This window comes from Ictidomys tridecemlineatus, chromosome 2 (genome assembly GCF_052094955.1).
Source record: "Ictidomys tridecemlineatus isolate mIctTri1 chromosome 2, mIctTri1.hap1, whole genome shotgun sequence".
Taxonomy (NCBI): domain Eukaryota; kingdom Metazoa; phylum Chordata; class Mammalia; order Rodentia; family Sciuridae; genus Ictidomys; species Ictidomys tridecemlineatus.
In genome coordinates, this window is record NC_135478.1 from 132,271,958 (window position 1) to 132,284,615 (window position 12,658).

General features: G+C 38.2%; 1 protein-coding gene across 6 annotated transcripts in view; it reads right to left on the minus strand.

The window, feature by feature from the left end:
* Ogdh (oxoglutarate dehydrogenase) overlaps nt 1–12,658 on the minus strand; it is a 77,618-nt gene that overhangs the window by 62,657 nt on the left and 2,303 nt on the right. For all 6 annotated transcript variants that reach the window (XM_013355953.4, XM_013355952.4, XM_040291890.2 and 3 more), the window contains one exon: nt 2,906–3,154. In XM_013355953.4, the coding sequence (XP_013211407.1) occupies nt 2,906–3,127 (222 nt within the window). In that variant the 5' untranslated portion in view covers nt 3,128–3,154. Of the gene's footprint in view, nt 1–2,905; nt 3,155–12,658 lie in introns of those variants that run through there.

Sequence of the window (12,658 nt, forward strand, 5' to 3'; positions counted from 1 at the left end):
GCCTCAGCAACTATTATGACCCAGTCTCAAAACAAAAATAAAAAGGGCTGAGGATGTCGTTTAGTAGCAAAGTGCCCCCACCCTGGGTTCAATCCCCATTATTATAAAAACTCCAGTGGGACCCCCACCCATAACAAATCAATCAACAAAAAGTAAGTGGGTCAGAGACTGGGTTTTAACAGACTAGCACAGGGTGGAGCTACTGAAGCTGGAAGATGGGTCTCCTCAGGTGCTTTCTTTATACTCCTCTCTATTACGGGTACTTGAAGACACAGTGATACAAAGCTCAAAAATTAGTAATAAAAAAGCAGTGCTGGGCAGAAGAGGGAGACACTGAGTTTGTTCTGCTTCTACTGGATGTGAAAGGTCAATCTCAGAAGCAGTTGAGCTTTCTAAAAATGTATATGGAATCTGGCCTCAGGACATTTCTGAAGTGGGAGATAAGAAAGATGATCTAAATCTTATAGTAATTGTATTATCTCTACCTAAACTATGTGTTCTAAAAGGGCACAAATTAAGCATTCTTAATAAAGTAAAGCATTTCTAGGCTGTGAATCCTAACCCTCTATGGGTCAGATGCTTTTCAAAATCTGAAAGAAATTATGGAATATCTTGCTTGAAAAACATGCATGCACCAAATATGGGTTTAATTCAGCTTGAGTAGGATCCACCTTGCTGTCTGCAAAGTAGAGGAGAAATGAAATCCCACCAGGATCCCTGAATCAGTCCTCCTTCTATTCTTAGGCTAAGAGGCACAGAGCACATACCTGATAATGAAAGAGTTCCTCAGAGACTCAGAAATGGTCATAAAATCTGCCAAGGACCTACACACACCTTCTGATTAAAGTACAAAATCCCTTATACACACAACCCCTACAGTGGACTTCTCCTGAATGTGATCATTTCCCCAGCAGCCGTTATCTTGGGGGGGGGGGCCTTGGCTCAAGCTAAACTGGGTACTCTTACCCCACCTTAGGGACATAGCAGGTATCCTAACCAGTTCCCTTACTCTCCAGCCATCACATTCTGCTTTCTCTAATACCACGTGGTAAAAAGAATTTTCAAGAACTAGTCATTTACACATCCAAGGAACACAAAGCCACCATGCCTCCACAAAACTCTGTTTAAAACTACATCAATAGCAGCTACACCAGTATCAGTCCCATGTGGAGAAAACTGTGGCCATTGCTACTGTGTGTCCTACCACCCAGAGGCCACTGAGGGATGGGCATCATGAGCACATAGCTCACAGCCAGGTCCTTCTTATCTCTCTCACATTCAAGGTGCTGTCATTCAGGAGCTGCAATCTCTACATCCTAACACAACTTAAAATGAGTTGGTTGGTCACAAAAAGGTTATTTGAGAAAAGACTGGCACAAGATGACAGTCTTTGAAATGTTTGGGCTGTTATGTCAGACACAATCTGTACCTGCTGTCATCAGGAACCTCCAAGATTCAATATAACTAAAGCAGAAGCACTTTCATAGGATACATCTTTTTGGGGAAAGGGCTAAGCAAGGGGTGCTACTACCAATCCAGAGCTTGGTGGATCCAACTATCTCAAAAACAGTTTCACTCTTCAATGTCACTGACACTGAAAGTGAAACATATTCACAGGCCAAAGGGTGGGATAAAGGCACAATTCACAGTATGAATAAACAATGCTGGCTGACCATGCCCTCCATGTAAATGCTGAGCACCATGCCTCTCATTTCCTTCTACTCTTCCAGAGACCAGACAGATGAGACACAGATGAGGAACTATAGAATCTACCCTCCACCCACACTGCACTGCAACCCCACCCATCAAGTTGGCAGCCCAGGGGCTGGGGATGTGGCTCAAGTGGTAGCTCGTTCGCCTGGCATGCGTGCGGCCCGGGTTCGATCCTCAGCACCACATACAGACAAAGATGCTGTGTCCGCCAAATACTGAAAAATAAATATTAAAGTTCTCACTCTCTCTCTCTCTCCCTCTTTCTCATTCTCTCTCACTCTTTAAAAAAAAAAAAAAAAAAAAAGTTGGCAGCCCAACCCAAAAACAAAGAAATGGCTACTGGCACCCATAAATATTCACTGGCCACAAACTGAATAAACACATTGTTCCAGGTGTAACTTATATCAGCAAACATGTAAAGAAAGTGATCTAGGAAGAAGATGCCCCTATAAGTAACAGAGGAATTAGAAAGAAACAGAAACACAATGATCTAAAAGGTCATTTAGGGGCTGGAGTTATAGCTCAGTGATAGAGGGCTTCCCTAGCATGTGCAAAGTACTGGGTTCGATCTCAACACCACTTATAAATAAATAAAGGTACATTGACAACCATAAATAAATATAAGGTCATTTATACAGAAATTACATTAAGCGACTTTAAGGTATATCATATGTAAGTGTCTTCTCAGAACAGTTAGGATGGAAGAGCTTCCTGAGGTCCCATTCTTTCCCATATACTTTCTTTCCTCAAAGGCTTCATCCTGAAGTAGCCATGGGGGAGATCCTGGAAGGCCACATGCATGCTTCCTCAAGTCTTTATAGAATAAACACGTAATTGCTCACATCCTCGCAGGGCTTCATACATGCTTTCTCTTATCCTTGTAGGGCCACACAAGTGCTTCTTCACATCCTTGCAGGGGTATACATGAGCATCCTTTTATCCTCACAGGGCCATACATGTGCTTCTTCATCTGCTAGTTGGATTGATCCTGTTGTCAACTACTGTACATCAAGCAAGGGAACGAATTCTGTTGAGGCCATACTGGTTTAATGCAAACGGTGTGGTGGTCGGTGCAGGGCTCCAGTCGCCTGTCTGTCTGCCCAATGACTGCTCAGGATGCGCACACTTACCTGGGCATCCAGTCAGCACCAGAACAACACACCAATATGGAAGACCATCCTGTGAAACTTACCTTATGTACACTTTTGGGATTCTCCAGCCAAGCACAATACATCTCCTCCACATAGTTCGAACTAGTTCCACTCAGAAAAGGTTCAGCAGCGACAGGTGCAGAATAGCACCGAATCTGTTGAAACGTCCTAATTGCTGCTGATTTGTTTTGTGAAAATGTCTTAACAGTCTGGGAAGCCGTCAACGGCCTCAACTTAGCAGCACAAGTCCTTAAATGAAACATTTTTGTCCTGAAATCTTTCCCGACTACCTGTAGGGAAAAAACAAGAAAGAAAAGTTTTAAAACAGCATTATAGAAACTTAGGCTATAAAAAAAAAATTAAAAATCCCTTACCCTACTCTGGACAAAGATCCTGATCTATAAATGCATTTGCAATAGCATTCTGCCTGCTCAGTGCCTGAGTCCACCAGCCAAAGAGCTAGACAGAGCAAGACTATGTCAAGCTGACACACATGCTTGCAACGCCTACTAGGAGGCATAGGGCTAGCCCACAGGAGGTGGGTACACAGTTGTAGATGTTATCATCTGCATTGAAAAAGTTCAAAACTAGTTTGAGGGGTTTAACAAAAGTGACTTTCTTTATGTTTATATATTATATAAAACAACCACAAAAAAAGGCAAGAACCAGGCATGGTGGTGTACACCTATAGTCCTAGCAGCTCAGGAGGCTGAGGCAAGAGGATCCTCAAGTTCAAAGCCAGACTCAGCAGCTTACTGAGGCCCTATCTTGATAAAATAAAAAAAATAAAAAGGACTATAGATGTGGCTCAGTGGTTAGGTGCCCCTTGGTTCAATCCCTGGTTTAAAAAAAAAAAAAAGGCAACAAGGATTAATTGCAGATGAATACTTGCTACCCTCACAGTGCTCTGGAAAATTCAAGGAAATTAGAAAAAATATTGTGTTTACACTCAAGGAATTTACTCCTGAGACATAAAAATGGCATAAAGAAAGCCTTGAGTACTTGAGTTGCACAAAACATGCCAAGAAAACCCTCTGAGGTGTGGGCTCCTTCCAGGTAGAAGTGTCTCAGACAGTAAGGATATAGACCAGAAGGAAGGAAGGAAGAGAGACACTGCATGTGGAAGGACTCTATAAGTAACAGACAAAAAGACAGAAGTAAAAAAGTGGTAAGAGACTGGGAGAAAAGCCAGATCGGTGTGCTAGGAAGGAAGAACAAGGAAAAGTCAGACTGTGACTGGCACTTAGCCTGTCCTTAAATCCTGTGGAGGCAGATGTCTGAGCAAATGAGCACAAGGGCTCTACACAACTGAAATAATAGAGCAGTTAAGTAATCTGTGCAAAAACTGTGCATAAACCCACACACTCTACAGATAGCCTGAGTGGGTGTTCCTTACATCTTACCAATGTCACAGGATTAACAGTAGTAGAACCAGGATCCCTATCCAACCCTCTTAACAGTGGAATCCTCTTCTGCTCTACAACAACCTGCCAGGCCCACCAATCTCTTATATCCACTGGACTAGAGAGAGGGAGAAGCTGAGTCCAGGGGCAAGGGAGGTCTGAACTAGACAGGAAGGAAGGCGCAGAGAGGAAGGAGAGATTTAGATTCATCTACTGATTTGCTTGATCTAATTTATAATCCTCTATCAAAATAGTCATTTTATAAAAGTAGTTATATGTCCACCAGAACTTGAAAGAGTTTAGAGATATTATACTGTTCCCAAAGAGTCTCAAAAACGACTTCCAGCCACTCCTAGGAACCCTGCTGCCTCTAGACAGTGACTCTCTTCCAAGAGAATGAAGACTGCTTCTCTTCCTGAGTTCTAGCTGCCAATGGGCAACCAGTCCCAGCAAAAGGGACCCTGGGAGAGCTTTGGTCTCAGGGTCAAGAGGCTGAAACATCAATGGACAAAGAGGAAAGTTCCATGAAATGACACTGCCTAAGAGGGCTGGGAGATAGGTGTGTGTGTGTGTGTGTGTGTGTGTGTGTGTGTGTGTGTTTGCGGGGTCCTACTGGACTGAATGCTTGCTTGTTTGCTCATGATTCTGCTCAAAGCAGATTCTCTGGCAGTAAAATTGAAATTACATACCATGTCCAGAGCTTGGGATGTAGTTCTGTGGTACAGCATGCACTTAATATACTCATGGACCTGGGTTCAATCCCAGCACCAAAACAATAACAAATACACCTCATTTCACATGTACCTGATATAATCCAAGTTCTGAAATTATAAAATGAATAGAAATAAATGTTACCCCCAAAATCGTCTCTACTTTTTATTAGAGCCTTCTTCCTGGCCCAGATATACTCAGACAATACGTAGAGACAATGACAATATAACATGTCCTTCTCTGGCTGCTCTAGTGTTGAATTAAAAAAAAAAAAAAAAGGTCAGTAAAAAGGAAAACAGAATAGATTGTGTAAAAACAAACTAAGCAAAAAATTTGCTCCTCCTGAATTAATGGTGAATAAGCAATATATTTCTAGATTAATTACAGCATGTGACCTTAATTCCTGTATTTTCTTTTACTTTAGAAATCAAGTTTTTTGTTAACTCAACAGTAGTTCTTACTTCCCATTATACTCTAATTTTCCCCACTAATAAATTTAAGGCAAACAGCTACTAAACATTAGTAGCAAAAATACTACTATTGTTGCTAAATTTTTTTATTACTCAGATCCAGAAGAAAACACTCATTCATCTAACATCCTTATTATCAAGGCAGCAAGAGATATCCAACTACCTCTAATATAGGGTTTTTTCCCCTGTAGTCACTGAGTCTGATAGTTTAGTGCTACCCAGCAGTCAACAGGACAGCCACAGATCTTCAACTTCCCTTACAATGATGACTCATCGGAAAGTTGCCCTTCAGGAGATGGCGCAATACCCCGTCTCCACCCAGGAATGTCCAGGAAAGTTGCTTGCTGTCTATATTGACAGACCCACAGAGCTGACACTAGATTGATACTGCCAATTCTGGTAAATAGCCTGGCCTTCACCCTTCTCTCTTGTGGTAAGGAGATACTAAATGTGAAAAGAAAGAAAACTACCGGCCTATCAACTTTAGGTTTTAAGTCACAATATTAACATTCTTTTGAGTGATACTAGTCAATATTAAGGATAATATATCAAGGGTGGGAGACGTAGCTCATGGGTAGAGCACCTGCTTAAAAAAACAGTTCTATTTAACAAGTGCACCAAGTCCATTCAATGGGGAAAAATAGTTTTAATAAATGGTGCTGGGACAACTGTAGTTCCACGTATACAGGAATGACCCCTAACTCACATCACATACAAATTTAATTCAAAGTGGATCAGAGTCCTAAGTGCAAGAGATAAAAGTGTCAGACACTTGAAGTTTTATAACTTTCAAGTTATGATGGAGTCTATCTTCTAGTAAATCTTCTACTAATAGAAGATTAGTCAAGACATCAAAAGTACAAAGAACACACACACACACACACACACAAAAAAACAGACTTGATTAAAATATTTGTGCTTCAAAAGATCTATTAAGAAAGAAAAGACAGGGGCTGGGGTTGTGGCTTAGTGGTAAGGTGCTTGCCTAGCATGCATAAGGCACTGAGTTTGATCCTCAGCACCACATAAATATAAAATAAAGATATTTTGTCCACCTAAAACTAAAAAATAAATATTTTTTTAAAAAATACAGACTAGAAGAAAGTATTTGAAAATCATTTATCATTTATCTGATATAGAACTTGTACACAGACTATATCAGACAAATAACCCAATCAAAAAAGAGGCAAAGAATTTGAATTGCTATTTCCCCAGGGTATACAAATGACTAGTAAGCACATGAAAAAATGTTCATGGCTCAACACCATGAATCATTAGTGAAATGAAAAATCAAAACCACAAGATGCCACTTTATACTCATTAGATATAATTAAAAAGAAATAACGAGTTTTGGCAAGGATAAGAAAATGGAAACTCCTACATTTCTGGCCAGAACATGAAATGGTACAGTCACTTTGGGAAAAGTATGGCAGTTCCTCAAATGGGTAAACATAAAGTTACCATATGACCAATTCCATGCCTCAATAGATAACTAAGACAAATGAAAACATATGTCCACAAAAAAACTGGTACAGTATTTTTTGAATAGCAACACTATTCGTAAAAGCAAAAAATATAATCTGAATATCTATTAATTGAGGAATACATATTGTGGTATATCCATACAATATAATATCATGTAATAAAAACAAATGAATTTTATGCATGCTACAATGTGGATGAACCCTGAAAAGATTACACTTAGTAATAACCACATATTTTTATTCCATTTATATGAAATGGTTATAACAGGAAAATTCATTGGGACAGAAAGTACAAAAGTAGTTGCCTAGTCCTGAGGCAGGGGAAAGGCACAAGGATGAGGATTGACTCTTAATGGATATGAGAGTATCTTTCCAGGGGAGATGAAAAAGCTCTAAAACTAGATTGTGCTGATGTTGTACAACCATCTGATATACTCAAAAGTATTCAACCGTACGATTTAAGTGGGTATCTGGGTGCAGTGGCACACACCTAATAAACAGGACTGGGGATGTGGCTCATTGATTAAGTGTACCTGGGTTCAATCCCCAGTACCAAAAAAAAATTAAAAATTAAAAAAAAATTTAAGTGGGTAAATTGTACATTATGTAATTTATATCTTAATGAAGTTGTTTTAAAAGAATGATGTCTGAGAAAAAAATCCAAGAGACTTGATCAATAAAGTATACAAAATGATATAATCTGTAATATGTTGATTTCAAGACTTAAGAATAAATTTATACATTCAGAATAAGATATAAAAACAAAAAAGTAAAAATCAAAGAAAATTTTTGTTAAATGCCTTGCCTTATCCTTAAGAAATTATTACTTTGGGGCTGGGGTTGTGGCTTAGCAATGGAGCTCTTGCCTGGCATGTGTTAGGCACTGGGTTTGAACCTCAGCAGCATATAAAAATAAATAAATAAAATAAAGGTATTATGTCCAACTATTATATATATATATATATATATATATATATATATTTATATATTTTTTAATGTATTTTTTTTCTGAGTATGAAGCCCTTCAGGTCTGTGTCTAGAATTTCCTCTATATCCAAGGGTCACCTCTAAGTCCCTACAGCAGAATGGGGGAATAGGAGAAATATGTTGATGCCTATCAACATAACATTACAGAGGGATAACTGAAAAGGCAATGTCTAGCAAAAACAGCTTGTGCAATATCTTATCGACTGAGTCTTTGACAAAAAAAAAAAGCATACAAGCTTACCACCCATGTGTATTGGCTGGCAACCATTTTAAAGAACAATTTGAAAATATATTCCCTTTTCTTTTATGTTTGTTTCAGACTCATTCTTCTTATGATTCAAGAACAAAATACCTGCTTCATACCTGTGGCTGTTTTCCATGTTTGCAATTACTATAGTTTGAGCAGTGATACAAAGAACATTATGTGTACAGAGTAAAACTATCAATTCTCCCTTACTGACTGAGAATCTCAAGAAATTCAACATCTTCTGCTAGTGATAATAATACCTCTTATTAAAGACAAACTGGGGGATAGGAGATGGAAAGGATTACATTTGAATGGGAAATTTATCAGTGTGACACCAATTCAGTGTGTGAGCCTTAATACCACACAGCCTGTGCTCAGTGTCTTTGAGTCACAAAGCAGAGACAGCAATTATTCTAATCTCATAAATACTGTGTATGTGTTTGTAACTATAACACAAATATAAAAACACTTTTCAGTCTTTGAGTCACAAAGCAGAGACAGCAATTATTCTAATCTCATAACTCATACTGTGTATGTGTTTTTAACTATAACACAAACATAAAAACACTTTTCAAATTTCCAAGTTTCTGTAATTAAAGAATTATAAATTACCAGGAAAAAAGGGCCAACCAGTGATATTTCTAAAAAGCTAAAAGTTCTAAGATACCTAAACATCAGTTAATTTAGTACAGCAGCCACTCTAACTTCTGAAACATTTGTAATCTATCTCCATCATTTAGCACAGAAGCCCACCTAGCTCACCAAATCACATTCCTTCATCACAGAAGACCTCCAAAGTGAGTCCCCCGAATAAGCTTCAGTACCTGGGTATGGCTCTGCAGCTTTAGAGGTGTCAAGGGCTACAGGTGTCTGAAAAGGTTAACTTGTGAGAAGGGAGGTAGAGAGGTAATTTTTAAAGGTGCTGAAAGAGTACAAATTTTTAAATCTTTATGGAAAGTAAGGTAATATGTCAACATTTTATTAAAGCATATTCAAGACCGTTCCTTTCTGATAAATATAGCTAAAAACATGAGATATTACATTTAAAACAAAATACGTCTCTAGAAGGTGAATAGAAGGAAGCAGATTGGTTAGGGATTGTGGCGCCCTAGAAGGGGACAGAGCAGTGAGTTCCCAGTTTTCTTTTTACTTCATGTCCCAGACCAAGTACTAGAGAAGCCTGAAATCCAAAAATGCCAACAGGTGTAGAAATAGCCACAACAAAAGCCTGTTCTCTTAGCCAAAGAACCAGGAAAAGGGTAGCAAGGTAGAAAATTTAATTGCTCCAACACCAGAGAAAACACTGGGGGCCCCACCCTCACCCACTCAAGTGATGTCAGAGTAGAAACCAGAGACTTTCATCCCCCTCCCTGGCCCCACAATATTATCAGTGGGAGCCCTATTCCAACCCTGCCCAGGAGTAATGAGGTCGCACCCCACCCTCCCAGGCAGATTGCAATCAGTGGGGAACTTTCATCCAGAGCAGTAACAAGGAGTGCCTGCTCTGTACAGATACCCCTACAGAGCAAAACTGAGACAGTTTTGTCCCCCAAGCAGTTCTACTCTGCTGAGAGATTTAAATAAAACTGCGTCTCATAACTTGACTCCCTAAATGTCCCAGCAGCAATCAAAGATCTCTCATTAAGAACCAGAACAATCTCAACTTAAAGAAATGACAATCTATGGACACAAACCCCAAGATGACAAAGCTGTTAGAATCATCTAGCAAATATTCTAAATGAGCTACCATCAAAGTGCTTCCATGAACAACTATATACATGATTGAAACAAAGGGAAAACAGTCTCAGCAAAGAGAAAATATAAGGAAGAAAACAAATTCACAAAAAAATGGAATAATGGATGGGTTAAACAGCAAAATAGAGAGGACAGAAGGTAACTGGTGAACTGGCAAAAGAAATTACCTAATCTGAAGATCAGTGAAAAGAGACTGAAAAAATATGAACAAGGCCTCAGAAAACATAGGACTATAACAAATATCTAATATTTGTATCATCAGAGTCCCAAAGAGAAGCTGAAAAAAAAAATAATGGCTGGAATTTCCCTAAATTTGGCAAAAGGAATAAATTTAAGACATTCAAGAAACAGACTCCCCAAAGAAACATACATAACCAAACTTGAAAACTCAAAGAAAAACTTTGTGAGAATTAAGAAAAAGAATGCATTATATACCAGAAAATTAAAAATTAAAATTAACTTTGAATGACTACAATTCTCATCAGAAACTATGGAAGTCAAGAGGAATTGAAACAGTATTTTTTTTTCCTTTTCCTTTCCTTTTTTTTTGGGGGGGGGGGGTACTAGGGATTGAATCCAGAGGTACTTTACTACTGAGCCACATCCCCAGCCCTTTTTATTTTTTATTTTGAGACAGAGTCTTGCTAAATTGCTTAAGTTAGCCTTAACTTGTGATCCTCCTATCTCAGCCCCCAAGTCATAGGATTACAGGCAAGCACCACCACCTTCAGCTTGACACAGTATTTTTCAAGTGCCAAAGGAAAAGAACAGTCAATCTGAAATCATTTACCCATCAAAATATCCTTCAGCAATGAAAAAGGAATCAAGACATTCTGGGGAGGGGAGGGGGGATAGTAGAGGATAGGAAAGGTAGCAGAATACAACAGTTACTAATAGGGCATTATATAAAAATGTGGATGTGTAACCGATGTGATTCTGCAATCTGTATATGGGGTAAAAATGGGAGTTCATAACCCACTTGAATCTAATGTATGAAATATGGTATTGTCAAGAGCTTTGAAAGGTTTTGAACAACCAATAAAAAAAAAAAATGGTGGAATGAGATGGGCATCATTACCTTAATTACATGTGTAGAAGACACAAATGGTACAACTCTATTTTGTGTACAGTGATATAAGTATGCTCTATATGTATAATATGAATTGTAATGCATTCTGCTATCATATGTAACAAATTAGAATAAAAAATTTAAATCAAAAAAAAGAGAATTAAAATAATAAATTGTATATTATGGACAGCAAAAAAAAAAAAGATATTCTTAGATGAAGAAAAACTAAGGATTTGTCATCAACAGACTTACTCTAAATGAATGGATAAAATAAGCTCTCTGAACAGAAAGGAACTGATGAAAGAATCTTCAGCCTTGGCAAACTTGAAATAAACAAACAAATAAGTAAAATGGGCTGGTGATAGGGGATATAGCTCGGTAAAGCACCTGGGGTTCAATTTCTAGTACCACACACAAACACATATACACACACTGAAAAGAACAACCTTGAAACATTGACGAAGGGAGAAAGAACAATGAAAAGAACAAATACATGGATAAATACAATATCCTTGAGTTTCCTAAACTATGTTTGACAGTTGAAGCAAAAATTATGTCACCAGGTACAGTGGCACACATTTGACCTCAGGAACCCAGGAGGCAAAGTTCAAAGCTAGCCTGGACAACTTAGCAAGACCCTGTTCTCCCCAAAATTTAATAAGGTTCAGTGGTAGGTCACTTCCACCCCAGGATTCAATCCCCAGCATCAACAAAACAAAAATAAAGATAATATAAATATCATTTTAATATAATTTTAAAAATCAGAAAAAAAATCCAATTACAAAATGGGCAAAAGATAAAGACAGGCATTTTAAACAAAAGTATATATAGATGGACAAGTAAACACCTGAAAAGATGTTCAATATCATTTACCATCAGGGAAATGCAAATTAAAACAAAAATGAGACATTACTACATATATATTAGGATGGCTAAAAAAAAAAATAGTAACATCACCAAATGCTGGCAAGGCTGTGAAGAAAATGAATTGGATTATACATACATTGCTGGCAGAAATATAAAATGATGGCAGAGTGGCACACACTTATAATCCCAAGTACTTCAGAGCCAAGGCTGAGGGATTGCAAGTCTACGTCAGACTCAAGAATTTAGGGAGAACTTCATCTCAAAATAAAAAATAAAAAGGGCTGGTGATATAGCTCAATAGTTGAGCACCCCTGAGTTAAATTCCCAGAAAGAATGAAAGAAAGACAGGAGGAAGGAAGATAGTACAACCATTCTGAAAAAGTTTAACCATTTCTTTGGAAACTAAGCAGGCACTAAAGATCCGGTGATTGCACACACACTTGGGCGTTTTCTCAGAAAATGTCAACTTATATTTACATAAATACCTGTATATGAATGTTTATAGCAGACTTATTTGTACTAGCTAAGGAATGGAAACAGCCCACATGTCCTTCAATGGATGAATAGTTAAACCAACTGTGGTATATCTACAGCTTGAATGCCAGAAAAAGGAACAGTTACCAATAACACACAATCGTGTGGATGAAACTCCAGGGAACTACGCCCAGTGAAAAAAAAAAGACCATCTCAAAAGGCTGTATTAGTGCCTTTATTTGGCATTCTTGACACACCAAAATTATAGAAACAGTGAACTAGTTACCAGGAGCTGAGGGCAGCAGAAAAGTGGATATGGCTATAAAA